This window comes from Charadrius vociferus, unplaced genomic scaffold (genome assembly GCF_000708025.1).
Source record: "Charadrius vociferus isolate BGI_N301 unplaced genomic scaffold, ASM70802v2 scaffold262, whole genome shotgun sequence".
NCBI classification, from domain to species: Eukaryota; Metazoa; Chordata; class Aves; order Charadriiformes; family Charadriidae; genus Charadrius; species Charadrius vociferus.
Window position 1 is genome coordinate 2,618,300 of NW_009647218.1, and position 19,320 is coordinate 2,637,619.

General features: G+C 40.2%; 1 protein-coding gene across 1 annotated transcript in view; it reads left to right on the plus strand.

The window, feature by feature from the left end:
• MACC1 (metastasis associated in colon cancer 1) overlaps positions 1-17,587 on the plus strand; it is an 18,062-nt gene extending 475 nt beyond the window's left edge. The window contains exons 2-5 of the mRNA XM_009879581.1: positions 2,434-2,548; positions 5,439-7,477; positions 9,789-9,977; positions 17,372-17,587. Of these exons, the coding sequence (XP_009877883.1) occupies positions 2,434-2,548; positions 5,439-7,477; positions 9,789-9,977; positions 17,372-17,587 (2,559 nt within the window). The remainder of the gene's footprint in view (positions 1-2,433; positions 2,549-5,438; positions 7,478-9,788; positions 9,978-17,371) is intronic.
• The last annotated feature ends 1,733 nt before the right edge of the window (positions 17,588-19,320 follow it).

Here is a 19,320-nt window from a genome sequence, read left to right on the forward strand (position 1 = left end):
GTGTGGGGGTGCCTGGGGGGGGGGGGGGGGAAGAGAGCGCATGACTTATTTTTGAAAGTGGTTTTCCCTTGCAGTATCCGCCTTTTCTGTCTTTGTGCCAGGCTAGAGGTGAAGGTTTTAAGAAGTTCCCAGAGGGAACCTTTAGGAAATGGCTTTTTCTATTTGCAGAAATTCTTAGTGTTTATAAAACCTCTGTATGCAATCTTGTTGTCATGTCTCTGTCAATATATTCCCACTGTGTAAAGAGATTGTTATTCTTTCTCTTTCTATCTCCCTCCCCCGTCCCCCAGGGTTTCCTATTTTAGCCCCTGTGTATCTATTTGCACTCTTCTGCTCTTTCCTCATCCTTACTGCATCCCACTTCATACAGCTGCCAAAATAATTGGTTTTTTTTTTTTAAAGAACTGTTCTTAGATTAATATGTCAATTGATTAATAAGTCATCATAGGTTAGTACTGGCAGCAAATACACTGGTATTGTAAGAAGTAGACTTTCTATTTGTACACTTGTTGGAATTTTAGACTATGGATACCTTACACTGGTAATTAAACCTCCCCAGTCCCTGAAGTAGAAGCCTGAGATAAAAATTGTGCATGTTCCTACAGCGTGTTCAGTTTTTTAACATTTTGATATGCAGCAGGAAAGCCAAACTTCTTTGCTTTGAAGGAATTGGTACACATTATAAAAGATACTATCTCTTATTAGATCTGGAGGAATGGTGATATTTTTTGTATGGGTGTGGGTTGTCAGATCTTGGAACTACAGTCACAGGAGTAAAGACGTATTTTAGTTTTCAGTTTGATTCTGGTGGGGCATTAATAGCAGAAGCCACAAAGTTTTGGTCTTGGAGGCTAGCTTTCACTTCCATCTGAAATCAGGACTTCTAAGGCCAACACCTGAGACTTCTGGTAATAGAGGAACCTGAAAGTCCATAGAGTCCTGTGACAGTACCGATTTACATTTGTAGTGGGGAAAAAAAAGATGTCTTAAGCCATTGCATTGTGCAATGGAAACAGAGAGCCGACATCCAGTTTCTATTCAGTTACACTTTGATATAAGGTATGCTTCCTTTTTCCCATAACTCACCTACTAGAATTGTAACTGAAAAATTCCTTTTTTATTTATAGCCACAGTAAAACCAGGCCCAATGCATCTCTTTTTTCCATTCTTGAGATGATAAAATGAGATCTGCTTAGGCTACAGCTGTCGCTGCAGAAGCAGCAGGCTGCAATGTCTTCAGACTCTTGAACAAAGCTGACTATTGTATCCTGTGGATGGACCCAAAAAACCTATGGGCTTCTTAACTTTTATCTCCCTCCTCCCCCCACCACTTGTTTTTATTGTCAATCTTGTTTTTTCTTCTCTTTTTAACCATATGTCTTAATGTCTCTATTGCCCATAAGCATTTATACCCCACCATGTATAGGATCAAGGAGAGGATTCTGGGAAAGTCACTAAGTGATCGCTTGGTTTATAGCACTGATTTAATGAGCTTTCCTGCACAAAAAGGTCTAGAATATTTTATTTCCTCCAGCTTCTGTTTCTGGGACTCAGTAACTTCAGCATGTAGGATACCCAACATTCCTTTGAAGACCTGCAAGTCCTCTTTCTGCGCAGCTGGAAACAGCATTGGCAGTGGTACCTTGAGAGGTTCATTCTCCTGTTGCCCACTCCAGAGGGATGCCCCTCCTGCCCTGCCCTTGCGATAAGTTTGCTCTTGACCCTCTCTCTTTCAACCACAGCATCTGGTTTACAGCTCTCCTGTGGCCCAGTCCACGTGCAAACTCCATCAAAACCAAACAGAACTTCTTGTAGCCAGAACAAGGAAGAGGAGAGACCTAAATGTCCTCTTTTGGGCTGTTGCTGTACTGGCATGGGCCCTGCAGAAGGGTACTTTAAGTCATTTTTGTGCAGAATAAAAGGAAGACCTGACCTGGTGTTTTCTCAGGGAGGAGCATAGGAAGAATTACAAAGCAGAAAGGGTGGAAATATTTATATTAATTGGTGAAGGAAGGAAGAAATCTAGCTCTTCCCCTTTAATGTTACTAGTCAAACTTATCTGAAAACAGGAATTAGTACATTTCTTTAAAAAAAGAAAATATTCAAGACCTTCTGAACAGAATTATCAGACAATTGGCTCAGTTTCAACTGCAAGACCCTTAATTATGTGAGTTACTGGACTGCACTATGGACTGGGGTACTGTATTGTACTGCAGCTATAGCATATGGTGGTTTTGCTGCACTTAAGATAGTAAGACTTATTCAGGATTGTGATGGTCTTGGACAGACTCCATAAATTTACTCATAAACCATAACTTCACTTTTTTTTTTGTTTGTGTCACGTCACAGGAGCAAAGCTTAATTATTCTTCAACAGTTTCCAGTTTTCCGAATTGTATATTTATGACGTTTTACATCTTTAACTGTTTCCTAGGAGGAAAACACTTCCAGTAGTGGAACAGCTTCCCTAACCAGTGGAGAGATTCCACGGAGCAGGTCAGAGGGGACTTTGATTGATGTGGATGACCGAGCACCTTCAGCCAGCTACAGTATGTCTCTCTGCTATTTTCTATACGAAGGCTCTCTGCCTAAAGTCTGTATTTCTGCAAAACTCTCAATAGTGTCAAGAGCTATAGCTACTCTGTACACCAGTTTTTTACTTGGTGATTGTTTTTGTTTGGTTTGTTTCTTTTTTTATTGCATGTGGTTTGCACTACTCAGGCCATCATAGATGTCCTTGGAGTCAGAACACAAGGGGTTGTCACAAGGTCCCCTAGGAGAAATTTGCTGGCGTGTAAGAGAATGGCTCTGTCCCCTGCCATAGCAAACGTGGGTCAGGCAGGTTGAGAGGAAGAGCTGGAATCATTAACCTAACATAAATAAATGCTATTTAGGTTATGTTCATTGTAGGGTTAAGATGGGGAAGAGAAGAGGGAGTTCTTAGCCAAACTACATTAATTTAGCGTTTTAAGAACTGGGAAGGCAAGGTAAGTTTGGAGTTAGCCCAGTTTAAAAACTGGACTCTTAGCAAAATTAATTTAACATAATTGCTATTTTAATCCAAAAGCTAAGAAAACATTCCCCTCTACAAGATAGGCACTGTCTTAACTTTTTGTCCAGTAGCAGATGTGAGCAATGGTGGGCCTGGCACTTGCTCTGTGAGTTGGGGAGCAGGAATTATTTCCTTGCTAACCTACTGCACCCCAGTAATGTGGTCTGTTACCTTGGCATGAGAAAGTATCCAACCTAACGACTCCATTTCTGCCAGAGTTTTCTGCTCAGACTTTTCATGTAGAAACATGCCCTTTAGGATGGGGAAACAAACCCTAATGTTTATTTTGGGATTAATTCTTATATATTTTTTAATAGATAATCATGATCTGACTGTAATAGCATCACAGTGCAAGGAAAGCTTTTGGCCAGTGGGCAGAAACAAAAGGACTTTTCAGTTGGTGCTTGAGCAGCCCAGCCCCACCTGGTGGCCCTGGCCAAGACTGAGTGCCAGAGGGGCAGGAGGCTGCCCCTGGGGTCAACCCTCCTGGCAGCTCACCTGGAAGGCTCTTGTCAAGACAGCGTTAGAGCCTTCCAGATGGGCACCCGGGAAGCAGGTAAATTCCACTTTGGTTCTTTGAAATTGGGACTTCTCTGGAACTGTGGAAAATCTTCATGGTTTTGGCGTTTTGTCACAATTCATGACAAAGGAAACAAAAGGAAAAGTACTAAAATTTCGTGGGTTTTTTTTTCTTTTCTTTTTGTGGCTGAATGCACTGTTATTCTTGCAACAATTAGTAACCTTGGAGATGGAAGGTACTATGGAATTATAATAATGAAGGATATAGATATGCTGAAAGAATAGAAATGCTGAATTTCCCCTCTAAAATTAGAATTCTTTACAAGGATGTACAGAGAAGGGATGGTATAACCTCTGCATATAGAAAAATAACAGCAAACTGAAGTAATAGAAACCCTTAGCACAAAAATGAGCCCACAATATGCCCTGGCGGCCAAGAAGGCAAATGGCATCCTGGGTTGCATCAAGAAAAGTGTGGCCAGCAGGTCGAGGGAGGTCATCCTTCCCCTCTACTCTGCCCTGGTGAGGCCACATCTGGAGTACTGTGTCCAATTCTGGGCTCCCCAGTTCAAAAAAGACCAGGAATTACTGGAGAGGGTCCAGTGGAGGGCTACGAAGATGATCTGGGGACTGGAACACCTCTCTTACGAGGAAAGGCTGAGAGATTTGAGTCTGTTTAGCCTGGAGAAGAGAAGACTGAGGGGGGATCTCATCAATGCTTACAAATATCTAAAGGGTGGGTGTCAAGAAGATGGTGCCAGACTATTTTCAGGTGCCTGGCAACAGGCACAAAGTGGAACACAGGAAGTTCCATCTCAACATGAGGAAAAACTTTACTTTGAGGGTGGCAGAGCACTGGAACAGGCTGCCCAGAGAGGTTGTGGTGTCTCCTTCTCCAGAGATATTAAAAACCCACCTGGATTTGAAACTGTCCAACCTGCTCTAGGTGAACCTGCTTTGGCAGGGGGGTTGGACTAGATGATCTCCAAAGGTGCCTTCCAAACCCTACTATCCCGTGATTCTGTGAAAAAGTTGCGGTTAGTCTACTCATTGGAGGAGGTGTGAGCCTTAATCAACTTATAAATCAGCTTCTGTGAACATTTATTAATATTAAATATAAGGATGTTTTGTCTCTAGAACAAATACACATTACTGTCAATAATGAGTATTTTTACTAGGAAGCACATTTAAATATCAATTTTACACCCCTATTTGTCTGTTTAAGTGCAATCTCAGAAAAAACTAGCAGCCACAAAACCATTGCTCTCCAAATTTCAAATTGTAAAAGACCTCATAAATTATACCAATGAATTTTTTAAAGGAAAGCTAGTATAACAAATTCCACACACACTGAGATAAATTGTAAGGGTGCTATTATCAATTAAATGCCTGTGCACTAGCATAAAAAGGAATCCTGAATAATGTATTTATCTGTACTCTCTGCAGTGCTTGACAAATGAAACAGTAGTTGTTTAATCTTTGCAGAGAGTTAACCAGAAAGGAATCAATTGCATTTTGTAAGCGGTGAAAGATTACTGAAATGTAAGGGTTTAAACCTTTTGGGACCTTAGCATACTTGATGCCAATTAATAGTTGTAGGAGTTGATAACAATCAACACCTCACAGAAAATACTTTACATCCTTCAGTACTGATTTGTTAGCACTCTTTCTATTAACAAAGATTCTTAATGCTATGTAGAAATCAATATTGATACTCTTTAAAAAGTTGAAGGAGAAATATATCAATGATCTATATGTATTTTAGGAGGATAAATTTAGTCATCCATTAGTTTAGCAGACTGTCAGTTGGAAATGAATGGAATGTCTCAAGTCTTTAGCAAATGCTTCTGTGTTTTTCTTTTAAACAGATGTCAATGAAAGTAAATTGGATTTGGATATTGACTGGTCTGATGTATTCAAACATGCCCACGCTGTTTCCAAGACTAATCCTTTCTGGAATGAACTGTCAGCCTCCAATCCTTTTGTACATGACATAGCTGCTTCAAATAGAAATGAAAATAATAAATACCTCTCGATCTTAAAAGAAAACCCCTATTTGTTCTCTAAAGTTTGTAGCAACAGGGATTCTTTGGCTTCCTCAGGTGATGAGCTAGATATTGATTGTCTTCTAAGAAAGACTTCATCAAGACGATCTGGACGATCCAAGAGTGTCTCTGACTTCCTGGATATTGTTGATAACCGAAAATTTAATCCTCGCAAGACCCCACCTCAAAAAACTATAGCTTCAGACATGACATGGCTTCAAAATGACCGTGAAGCCTACAAGATAGCTTGGTTGAGTCACCGACAACTCACACGGTCTTGCCTAGATTTAGAAGCCATGAGCCATAGTCCTGGATGGGCACAAACTCAAGCTACAGACATTCATGTGGTTTGTAAACTGAATCATGAAGGAGGTTCAGTACAGCTACCTGACTCTGATATCAACGTTCATGTCCCTGTGGGTCATGTATTACCTGGGGAATTCCAAGAAGTTGGTTTAAAGGCTATCCTTAACCCTCCATCATCGTTTAACAATGAGCTGTCTAGCACAGTAAGTCCGCTGATAGAACTTACGCTGAGCAACCTCAACACGAGGGAAGCCATTTTCCTAGAGGTGAAAGTCGCAGCTAAAGTAAAGAATGATCCACTCAGCCAAGTTATGAGTGACATTGTGTGTTTTTTTAGTCTCAGTAAAGAAGGGCCTTTTAAGAAGCTAGAGAATTGCTACACTTACCAAGATACCATACAAGTGAAGCTAACGGACCTAAGTCACGTGATGTATGCAGTGATTGCTGTACAAGCAAACAAAATCCAGCCTCCAGCAACTAATGTCTGGGACTATGTCCATAGAACGGTCTCAGTTGGAATTTATGGTCCCAAATATATTCATCCATCTTTTACGGCAGTTTTTACAGTCTTTGGTCATAACTACATTCCAGGAAAACTCACAATTTGTGATATAAAAAAGGCGGGAAAAAGTATGCCTCCCGTTGTGTTTCAGCTGTGGGGAAAACATACATTTCTGCTTGAAAAGCCACAAGATCTAAACATTTCTTTGGTATCCTGCGATCCAGATTTTGAAGTGAAGACAGAAGACCAAAGCAAAAATATTAAAGAGGAGGAGCTGAAAACTGGTGAAATGGTCCGCCAACAATTCCTGTTTTCCATGCTTGGATGTAGGGAGATGCATTTCTTTGTCTTCCTTGTTCAGATTAAAGTCTTAAAAAGTAGCCAAGTAATGCAGTTCCATGTTACGACTCCTGATCCAGCTCCAAAATTAAGTGGAATTATCAATCGGCCAAGGCGCTTACAAAAGCGCAAAGAAATCAAGTCTGCACCTTTGCTTTTAATACCAACAGTTAAATATCCAAAGTTTCAAGATAAAACTTTGAGCATTAATACTTACGGAGTGGCTTTGAAAACTGTGTTACGTCAAAATAAGATTGACTATTTGCTAGAATATTTTAAAGGGGACACAATAGCACTTCTTGGTGAAGATAAAGTAAAAGCCATTGGACAAACTAAAATAAAAGAGTGGTACGTAGGAGTTCTCAGAAAAAAGATTGGTCTTGTACATTGCAAAAACATTAAAGTGATTTCCAAAGAACAAGCTATGGACACTGCTGATAGTGAGTTAACAACCAGGAATCTTGTTGAACAAATTGCATTGCCATTCAAAAAACTGACTTACATCTACTCAGTAGTTCTGTCTACAGTATCGGAGAGTATTTATGACTGGAGAGCTTTGGCGGAGGTACTAGGATATTCACTCATGTCTTTGGATGATTTCAACGAGGCACATGCTGATAAAGAATCGGAGAGAGTAGCACATGTTGTGAAGAGGATGAAGGAAGATTGCCATGCTAACAAAAAAAAGAGACTATTTCTTTATGAGCTCATTGTTGTAAGTATTGAACAAAAAAACTTTGGTTATTGGGAATGCATTGCCAAGAAACTACTCAATAGTAATGTGTGAAAAAGAAAAAATGGTCCTGCATCCATGTGGGAATCTCTACAAACCTGAGCGTGTTACTAAAAGTTGTAGACACCCGTAGATGGAAAATACATCCAGACTCTCATGAAGAATAATACTTTGATGAATTAATTCTGAACAGTGTTCTGTAAATGTTCCAGGTGCCTTGCTTATTTAGTAGGTTGACTGAGTTGACTTTGTTTTTAAACGGCCATGATTGAAATAGCTTTGTCTTTTGTCATGGAAGTCATCATGGTAAATTGCTTCCCTGAGCAATCCCCGTTCCCATTGTGAAGTATTTAGTAACCTTATTGTGTGGAAACTCCATTATTTATATATCTTATGTACCCTAACGGGCATGTCTAAGTTCGCTTCATATTTTGAAGCAAGAAAATCCTGACCCACATGTTGAAGACAATATTTTCTATACGCACATGACCACTTCATAGTCAGTGCTGTAGCGACTTAAGGACAATATTGCAAGTATTTCAGTACATGTTTTCATGGACCTCATTTGTAGCCACTGGACAACTTCTATGTGATTCAATGCTGTTACAGGTGAATCAAAAGTGGCTTTAGTCTAAATGCTTCCAGGTAATAGGTTGCGTTGTTAACTACCTTCATTTACTTACAAATTTGTGCGCAAATTAATTTGGAGTTAATGATTACTCAATATCGTTCTTGGCTCTGGCTGAAAAGTCTACCAACCTATTTAGGGACAGAAAAGAATTAAATTTCTCATATAAAAATAAAGTATTATAAAAATGGGTGTTTAAAAATTCACATTGTAGCCTTTCATCTAAAGCCTTTTGATTATCCTGAATTGCAAACCTTAACAGGGTTTACTTCTCATAACTAGAACATATGCCCTTTGAAGTGCTGACAGCAATTTCAGGAGGATTCTGAAAATTTTGGTAGTAGGGGCCACTTACAACTCTTAAGACTGCATTAAACTGTGTGGAATAAAACTGAGCAAGTATGAATTTAGGCTGCTATGTCTGTACGAAAAGGGGACAGGTGAGTTAAAGCTGAAAATGATCCAAGCTTTTAATTGAATACAGTGAAACAGAGTTCGTTACAGAACAGGCAAAAGGTGGGGCGTAATTAGATGAACAAGATGTTCCATTTTATTGACATGTATATGATTTTGAGCTATGAAATGCCAATGCAGGTCCTTGTCTTTGTAAAGCTAGACTTAAAGCTGGATATCACCCATGCCACTTTTGGGTAGCATTTACTGGTTATTTCTTCTAATTAATCTCCGATTTTTATGTTTAATAAGGTTCTTGATTATCATAGCAAAGGTAAACTGAACAACTCTATCTCCACTTTGCCAACATACAGAGGGATTTGGTACTATACACCATAGTCGTCTTCTCAGTACTGTGCCTACCAAAAGTTCTAGTTTGCAATAAGGATTTTTATGGAAAAATATTTTACAATTAAATCACACAAATGTCTAATTTCTGCAGAAATGCTTGATATTTTATGAAAAATCAGTATCTAAAAACCGAGGAAAACTTCTGGATTTTGTTCTTGATCTTTCACTGAAAAAGTCAACATTTTCAGTGGAACATTTTGCTGTTAATTTGAGAAGAAAAAACAACACCTATTTTTCTCATTAGCTCTTATCCAAACAAATGAAGAAAGGAGACTGCAACGTCTGCATTTCAGGGTTTCACTCCTGGAACCATTTTAATTTGTTTCTTGTTAAAAGCTTATTTGGCATGGGGGAGGGAAGTGTTTTATGCATGCATTTCTGCTTAATGCTCAGCAAATTATCAGTTCTGTGGGAGGAGTAAATCAAAAGATGCTGGCCAACGTAATCAATGATTTTCCGGAAAGGCAGTAGACGAAGGACCACACCTTAGTATAATAGTGCTCTAACTTAATTTTTAAGTTTCATGTCATATTTTTAAGAAGTTAAATTTGATGTCCCAAATATTTTTGTTGGAGAAGTATATTTTTCCTTTAGGATCTGTAAGCTTGGCAGGATCCATGTGACACTGGAATGCTGAAGCAGCTGAATGCCAGCTTACTTTTTTCTTAAGCTTGTGGGCAGGTTTCCTGTGAAACTGTTGGCAACACCTTTTGTAGGAAAAGTTACATATTTGTAAGAACACAAAATACACAAAAAACTTTCCCGTCTGCTTAGAAATGCAGAATAGTGCTATAAAAACAAATTATTATGTTCTGTTTGTAATTACTGGTGAAGGAACACTAATGAAAATGATTGTTGCAGGCGCTTTTGAAAATAGATTGCCAGGGATTAGTGGCACGTCTTACCCAGGACACCATCATTTTGACTTCAGCTGTCAAGCTTGGCAAATACTGGCGGGAACTTGCGGAGAAGCTAGCCCGACTCACAAAGCAGCAAATCGAGGCTTATGAAGTACCCCACCAAGGGAAAAATGGCGCGGTAGCTCTGGAGGTAAGGCTCTGGTGTAACAGTGTGTGCACACTTGCTCCTTTGCAAAAACACAGCCAGGGGCCACCTTCTTTGCTTTGTGTGCTTCTTGCCTTTTGCAGTCTGGCATCTGGCCTCTTTATTCAATTTGTAAGCCCTTCAAAGTGAGGAATTCTTACCAACTTTCGTTTGCAATTATCTAGATATTCCTTTGAGGACGGTTGTTCGGTGTTACTGTGCCAAATTAATTTGCTGTGCAGGTCCTGGTCTCTGTCTTGAGCTTCAGCTCTTTACTCCCACCCCAAGGGCCGCTTTCAGTCCCTTCTTATTGTTCTGTCAACTTGTTAATCTTGCTCGCTCCTCTGATGTCATTTCAGACACAGCGAGGAATCATAGAATGGTTTAGTTTGGAAGAAACCCTAAAGATCACCTAGTTCCAACCCCCCTGACACAGGCAGGGACACTTTCCTCTGGACCAGGGTTGCTTGAAGCCCCATCCAGTCTGGTCTTGAACACTTCCAGGGATGGGGCCTCCACAACTTCCCTGGGCAACCTGTTTTAGCGTCTCACCAGCCTCACAGGAAAGATATTTTTTTTTTTTTCCCCCTAATATCTAGTCTAAATCTCCCCTCTTCCAGTTTGAAGCCATTTCCCCTCATCCTATCACTACATGCCCTGGTAAAAAGTCCCTCCCCAGCTTTCTTGTAGGACCTCTTCAGACACTGGAAAGCTGCTATAAGGTCCCCCCGGAGTCTTCTCTTCTCCAGACTGAAGAAGCCCAACTATCTCAGCCTGTCCTCATAGGAGAGTTGCTCCAGCTCTCTGATCATCTTTGTGGCCTTCCTCTGGACCCGCTCCAACAGATCCATGTCCTTCTTGTGCTGAGGGCTCCAGAACTGCATGCAGTACTCCAGGTGGGGTCTCATGAGAACAGACTAGAGGGGAAGAATCACCTGCCTCAACCTCCTGGCCATGCTTCTTTTGATGCAGCCCAGGATATGGTTGGCCTTCTGGGCTGCAAGCATGCATTGCCAGCTCATGTTGAGCTTCTCACAAACAATACTCCCAAGTCCTTCCCTTCAGGCTGCTCTCAATCCATTCTCCACACAGCCTGTATTTGTGCTTAGGATTGCCATGACCCAGGTGTAGGACCTTGCACTTGGTCTTGTTGAACTTCATGAGGTTTGCACAGGCCCACTTCTCAAGCCCGTCCAGGTCCCTCTGGACAGCATCCCTTCTGTCCAGCATGTCCACTGTGCCACATGGCTTGGTGTCATTGGCAAGCCTGTATTTGTGCTTAGGATTGCCATGACCCAGGTGTAGGACCTTGCACTTGGTCTTGTTGAACTTCATGAGGTTTGCACAGGCCCACTTCTCAAGCCCGTCCAGGTCCCTCTGGACAGCATCCCTTCTGTCCAGCATGTCCACTGTGCCACATGGCTTGGTGTCATTGGCAAACTTGCCGAGAGTGCACTCAATCCTGTTGTCCATGTTGTTGGCAAAGATGTTAAACAGCACTGGTCTCAGTACTGACCCCTGAGGAATGCCACTCATCACTGGTTTCCACTTGGACATCAAAGCATTGACTGCAACTGTTTGAGTACGACTGTCCAGCCAGTTCCTTATCCACCGAGTGCTCCATCCATCAAATCCATGTCTCTCCAATTTAGAGACCAGGATCTCACTGCATAAGTCCAGGTAGATGATGTCAGTTGCTCTCCCCTTATCCACCAATGCTGTAACCCCGTCATAGAAGACCACCAAATTTCTCAGGCGTGAATTGCCCTTGGTAGAGCCATGTTGGCTGTAACTGATCACCTCCTTATTTTCCATGTGTCTTAGCTGATTTTCCAGGAGGATCTGCTCCATGATCTTGCTGGGCACAGAGGTGAGACTGACCAGCCTGTAGTTCCTTGGGTCTTCCTTTTTTCTCTTTTTGCAAATAGGGGTCAAATTTCCCCTTTTCCAGTCAGTGGGAACTTCACCAGACTGCCATGGCTTCTCATATATGGTAGAAAGTGGATTGACAACTTCATCTGCCAGTTCCCTCAGGACTTGCGGATGGATTTCATCAGGTCCCATGGACTTGTGCACCTTCACGTTCCTTAGATGGTCTTGTACTTGATCTTCACCTACAGTGGGCAGTTCTTCATTCTTACAGTCCCTGCTTTTGACTTCTGCAACCTGGGTAGTGTGGTTAGATTCCTTGCTGGTGAAGACCGAGGCAAAAAAGTTGTTGAGTACCTCAGCCTTCCCCATATCCCGGGTGACCAGGTCTCCTGTTTCCTTCTGGAGGACTATTCAGTCTTGCAAGAGCCACTTCAAATCACCCTTAGCACAGTTTTTGCTTTTTCCACTGAAAGGAAGCTTACCTCCACTATTGACACTTTTCTCTTCTGTGCCTGTATAATATTTGTCGCCATTTAGGTTAAGTAGCATGACGAGTTTGGAAGCTCTGACACCGATTCCACTTACTCCCTACTATATGAACATGTCAAATCCATGTTTTAATTTCATAGTTTTTCAGGTAGGTCATGTTATTTATCCTCCTTTGTAAAGCACTCTGCTTATACAGAAGTATGAGTTCTAAATAAAAGTCAAGTTGTCCTCTCCGGTGTATTTTACTGTGTACACATATAAGAAGCAATTTAGCTGCCTAATTATATCTCTAGTGCCATTTGAGGTGCTCAGAGGTACCCATGGCATCCGTGCAATGTCACAAGACTTAGGGTGGGCCCTCGTCTGCACCTCTGAGCTGAGGGCCAGCCTGTGCTCCTGGCACACCTTTGCCCTGGCGGCCAAATTGCTTCCTGCATTTCTCTACTCCAACATTGAAGCATGCAGTAGAGCCACTGTTTCCCACAGAGTTATGTGCCAATAACTTCTAGGTCCCAGACTGGGTTTTACCTTGAACATCCTCTTTTGTAACTGTTGCTGAATGATGCTCAAGCTGACCTTTCTGCCATAAGCGCCTTGACTCTCCTTCTGCCTGTACCATCATCCCCTGATTATTGTAGGTAATGCACATGACCCAGCCTGAATTCCTTCCCTCTCACCTCTCAGTACCAAATGAATCATTATTTCCCATTCACAGGTTCACAACTACTCAAGATAACTTTTCTTCCATTTTTCTTTCCCTGTAGCTGATTCTTCCCATTCCTGATAGCTATCAAGAGATTTCTGCTCTAATCGTGAACCACCATCTCTTAGTCCCTTTGAATGCTCCTCCCTCCCTCCTCAATCAACATTTGACCAAAATTCCACACAATTCTGCACTTTTCTGCAAAATTATCTCTATCGTTGCTGTTTGTAAACACTGCCACCTCCTCTGATCCTGCGTTCCTATTTGAGCTATTTCATGTAAATTTTGTCGTTGTTGTTGTTCTGGGTATGTTACTTGTGTCTGGACGCACCTTCATCCTTTATTGTTTTTTCTCATAAAACTCTCAGCTCTACCTATCCCTAGTCTGCTGCTTTCTTTTGGTGAAAAAAATCACCCTATTATTGGCTCTTTTTGCACTAGCTTATTCTAAAATACCAAAATCAAACAGAATGTGAATGTTTGTCATTTCCATCATATTTTCCTTTTTTTATTTATTTTTTTTTTAATGCAGTGCCTTATCTAAGTTCCTAGACTTTGTTTTACTTACTAAGCTTTCTGTGTTTGTGTGACAAAACCCCAGCTTTCTACAAAAGGAATGATAGACCTGAACAACGCGCAACTCTACTGGTCTCCGTGGTATCTGGAAATGTTTTCTCCTTTGCTAACAGACAGCAGAAGTAAAACAATCTTAAAACTTTTTTTCCAGCACCATACCTATTTATTTATATATATATATAAGACATATATTTACTTTGGTTTAAATGGTGCCTATTTCCATGAAGCCCATATTCTGCCTCATACACCATATTCTTTTAATTTCAAGAGTTTTTTTACATCCTTTTTATGATAAACCACCCACAAGATTCTCTGCCTTTCAGTGACAATGTCTGCTGCCAGAAGACAGTACAGTCAAATGCATCATAAAAAAAAAAAGCGCCAATAATAGAGTAAGTTCTATCTTTTAAGAGAACATTCAACAAGCGATCAAAGATCAGAATTTTGCTTTATTTTTATGTAATTTCTCAAGACTTTGGATGGGCCTATGAGAAATTTACTTGTTTCCTGTGAGCTTTGTACCAGTGCTTGTCCACACACATGAGTTCAAAGTACATCGGTTTTCTAGCACTGGCATCTTGTGTGAACACAGCCTCCTCACTGTCCTGTGAATCTAACCTCAGTACTTTCTACTGAATTTAAGTGTTTTCTTCTGACCTCTGAATTTTTCAGTGCTCTGGTGAATTTGAACCTTTAAACAGAGAAAGCAATACTCTGTTTATAAAGTTTTCTGTATGTATGTTGTGTACGTATGCAAAACGAATGTAGCTAACACAGTGTAAATTCATACCTGTGTGGAGATGCCCCCAGTGTTGTTACAAGGTTAGCATTAGTCTGACTAATTTCAGAATGATTGCTGATCCTCACATTTACGTAGCAGGCATAACAGAACCCTGATTAAAACCATCTTACCCTAGCCTGAAGTTTTCAAATGGAAAAGCTTTCTCATTGATAGTAGTTGTTGGTGTGAAAATAGGAAGCCAAACAAAGACGGGGAGTAATAGGTTTTGACTAATTATTGAGGATTATCTGAAAACATTAACCAATTCATTACCCATTAAGGACTGCTCTACCACCAAGAGCATTGATTGGGTGAAAAATGCTTCTACTTTTAAACTTAATATTTTTCTTAGTGGGAGAAATCTTCTCCCAGATGATCACAGAGGCAACTTGAGGTACGTACAATTGGTGCCTAGATTTTTTTGAAGTGCTTTTCATCAGTAAATTCCAAATCACTTTACAGATGATGCAGGTATCATTATTACCTACTCAGCAGAAGCAGTGGGAGCAGAGGGAAATCTCATGTATGCTGCTGAGATGAGACTGGCCCAGCATGCTGTAGTGATTTAGTATTTTTGCCTGAAAATCTGCTTTGATAGAATTCAGGAATGTCAAATGTAATTCAGTTCACCCATTGCATTAGAGTATGGGGATGTGGAGAAGGACCTGCCTGGTCCTGAAGGAAGCCTGGTTTGCAATGTTAGCTCAATGTGGTGAGGGTATAGATTATTGATGAGTTAATCATGCATCATTGCTGATCAGTTTATAAAGCTTTTGATCCTCCCCTGACACCACCCCCCCCTTTTTTTATTTATTTTGTCCAATGCAAAAAAACAATTGCGACAGAGTAGAGGAAAGCAGGGTTTGTATTTTAGGCATATTTTAGGCAATTCTCTGATTGCAGTGTCACACTGACCTTCAGCACAAGTCAAAGCACAGTATCTTTCCATACTCGCTGTCTCTTCACATTCTAGTGAAGACAGAAGGCTGTACCCCAATTCTTCAAATACCCTGGTCTAACAGGAATATAAGGAAGGGAAGCATGAGACAAAGAAAAGGCACAGCTAGCAGCAGAGTATCAGGAATCTCAGCTTCTCTTTTTGGCTACTTTGGTTATCAAGCTAAAAATAGGAATACAGACACCTTCTGGCCTCAGCATAAATACAATAGTGGTGAGCTGCTTTAGTTCATTAAAATATGTTGTAATATCTAGTATTTTCATTAAAAACTTCTTTTTCAACATAACCTGTCTAATTAAAGGAAAGAATTCATCACTCTTCTTCCCACCTACCCCCAAACTACTTTTCTTTCCTCCTTGTGTAACCTGATGGTTATGATTTAAGATAGACTTGCTTAAAGCGAGAAGTAGACACCATTCATTTTGGGTAAATAACGATACCCTCCCGTTCTGTAGACCTAAAATGAGAAACTTCACTGAAAACATAGGCACTTTTTTATGTCTTAAACTGAAGGCAGAAGCCAGACTAATCAGACCGTGAGACATGCTACTGGGGTTATGGGTTTGATGGGTTTTTCCATTTGCGGATGGGGGAGAAAGGCAGCAGAAGTTGAGGGAGATCTTTACAGAAATTATGACAGAATCAATCTTGGGGTAAGTCGAGAGTTCTTAGGCCAAATGTGGAGAAAAGCTCAGAACTACGAGCAAAGAAATTCTCCTGCTACTCAGTTCCTCAAGGGATCATGTAAATAAAGTTTAAATCAAGGAAGTAGAGCTTTACGTTGTGTATTATTTGTAAATGAATAGGATTACATTGAGGAAATAACTAATTTCCTCCTGAATTATCCTTCAGAACCATGAAAAGAGAAAAAGATGTTAAAAAAATCTGGATTTTCTGATCACTTCTGTGTATGTATATAAAAATGTGCACACATCAGTCCATATGCTTTTATTACTATGCATAAGTGTGTTTCTGTTAGAAGAGCAAATACCAGAACCTTTTAGGAAAGTGGTGGGTTTCTTTGAGTATCATCCCTGCAATTCCTAACTCAGTTGCTGTTTGCAAAACCTTTAGTGCCAAAGAGGAGCAGGAAACTAGAAAGTGGATAATCCAAGTTAAATTTGGGAAAGCAGCATCTGGGAAAACAGTCTTTTTGTTTGTAAATTGAGCAAACTTACTCTGGACATCAGCACTTTGAAAGTCCAGCTTGGTATCTGAATCATGCTGTCATAGCTTAATTAATGTCACTAGATCAATGACAAATTACACCTGCTAAGGATCTGCTCCATATTTGTTTGACATAAAATAAACATACTGTAGTTTGAAATAAGGAGCAGTGCTAACCTGTCTTTTCATTTTCTTTGTTTCTTGCAGGAGACTTTTTAAATTGCATGTCCTGATTTTAAAACATTAACTACAAAAACTTTTGACTCTCCTGCTTTTGAAGTGTTAGGGACTTTTTCTTTTCTTTTTTTTAAAGAGAGATTTTACAGGTAGATTGTCATCTTTTTGCTGTCACCAGAAGACATTTTTTAAAGATAAGAAACATGTTAAAAAGTTGCAGGCTAAGGAGGGGGACAGTGGGATGTTGATTAATGAGACAAAGGGAGGAATTAACCATCAAAAGTGCAGTCAAACTCCAAATAGGGAAACTGCTGTTGGGTGTATGCATTGTAAAAATGGCCAACGGGGAAAGTGTTTTCCTTCCACCCCTGTTCTTTGAATTATACTTTCAGACAGGGATGTAGTTCGACTTGGTGATAATCATCTGAATGAAGAATTTATCTTTCCATTACTTACCCCTCTAAGAATTTGAGAGAACTTAAGAACATAATGTTACTGCAGTTTTTATATCAATATGCCTTTTATGATACCTCACTTCAGTGTGGCTAGGGATCAAACAACCCCCCCCCCCCCCCCCCCCAAGACTTTTCTACTGTTGGAAAAATTCAGATTTTTTGCTCAATAATTCAATTTCTGCAACTAAACTTTTTTTCTTTCCCCCCCTCCTTTATTTGCAGATGATGTGGAAACCTGCATATGACTTTCTCTACACGTGGGGTGCCCACTATGGAGACAGTTACAGGGATGTCTTACAAGACCTGCAATCAGCCTTGGATAAAATGAAAAACCCAGTAACAAAACATTGGCGAGAGCTAACTGGAACGTTGATTCTTGTGAACTGCATGGAGGTGTTAAGGGCAAGTGCTTTCTCCAAAATGGAGGAAGAGGAATAGACTACCAAGATATGTTTTTGGGAAAATCTCTTGGGAAACTGTACCGCTGATATTTGTGTTTCAGTGATGCTTGCAGAACAGGACAGAACGCAGTTTGGTTTACCTGAGTTGATGTTCGGTCTAGCCCCGTGGTTCTCAGCTACAGATCGTCGGAGCTTGCTAAGGGCTACTGAGTAAATAAGAAAAGAGTGGGGGATTAAACTAGTGAGGTCAACAAAAATGACTTGAATTCTATAGTGTAGTTTCTAAAAGGAGATATTTCTGATTGCACTGACTTTCAGGTGGAGATTAGTTTTCAAAACAGAGCTATGGATGGATGAGTTCAGCCTGTGGGGCATAGGTTTTCAGTGGGGTATTAAAATTAAATATTTAATACGTTTACTTAATTGGTGCCCCAAACCCTCAACTCTAAGTCAATGGGTGCAGGGTAGCCTAGAAAAAAACTTTTAGGATGCTTTTGTCCTCAACTGGGACAAAATTTTTCTCACCTTCTCACAAAACAGGAATTCAACAGTTATTTGCACCTGGAAAAATAGGTGTGCGCTGCTCAGTCCTTTCAAAACAGCTTTTGGTGTCTTTTTTGGAGACTGGGAGAGTCAGACAATGGTCAAAGGTTATTGTTTTTTGGTTTTTTGGGTTTGTTTTTTTTTTTTTTTTAAATTCCAGCAAATTTGTGTAGATTTTGCTGACCACAAATTCAGGAAGCCTTCTTGGTGTACACTGTCCATCTCTCTGAACATTTGCTTATTCCTACTCTGTTGTTAATAATTAGGTAAATAGGGAAGAGTGGCTTTGTAGGTACAAGGGCTGTGGACAGTTCATACCTGCTACTGGTAATCATTTTCTTCTACCTTACTATATGAAGAATATGGGTGATAACTTTTTTTGAGAAAATAATAGCCATCAGTGGGGTGCTTCTTAGATTCATTTATTTATGGAGCAATGAATTATCATTAGTCATATGCTTTAAAAAGAACCCTGCTTAGCTGCTATCAATAAAAATCTTTCAATTATTGAGTAGCTTATTATAAATACAGAAAATACAGGCTGAATAATAGCTACAGGCTAACCAACTTTATTTAATTTTTTAACATAAGGTGTTAAATATATTTTTAGTTAAGTGGTAGATCTAAAAGGTTAAAGCCATTTTGAGCACCTTTGGTCAACATTCATTCAGAAACATCGGCAAACACTCATGACAACCAGTTGAAAAGAAAACTGGTGTTCTGCCATCACTTGCATTTTACAAGACAAAGGCAAATTATTTCAGGAGTACCACAAAGGAGTAACATTTCAGTCCACAACCTGTGCTTCACTCTTTTCTTAGTTGATCTCTACCAAGAAGGGAGGTTTTGCGATTCTAAAGCAAAACGGTACGTTTAAACATTTTTCTTCCCCTCCCCTTTCCTCTAACCTGCTTTCTTTTCTACTTTCGTTAAACTTTCCCAAGGCATGCATAGCTCAGGAAGGAGGATGAAGAAAGACTACTTGCTTCAGGAATAGGAAAGCTCACTCGCCAAAAGACCCTTTAGCATTGGGGCATCACTGAAATAGAACGTGTTCAAGTTATCTGCTTCAATGGATCTGCTCCTGATTTGCAACAGAATAAGGAATTCAGCCCACAGAACAGTAATTGTTTTTGCTGATGAAGGAAAGGTGGAGAAAAAGGAGTCAGATTATCAGAGCTCCCTGTTGTTTCAGGTGCTAGCACCTATTTTATAGCTTGCCCTGTG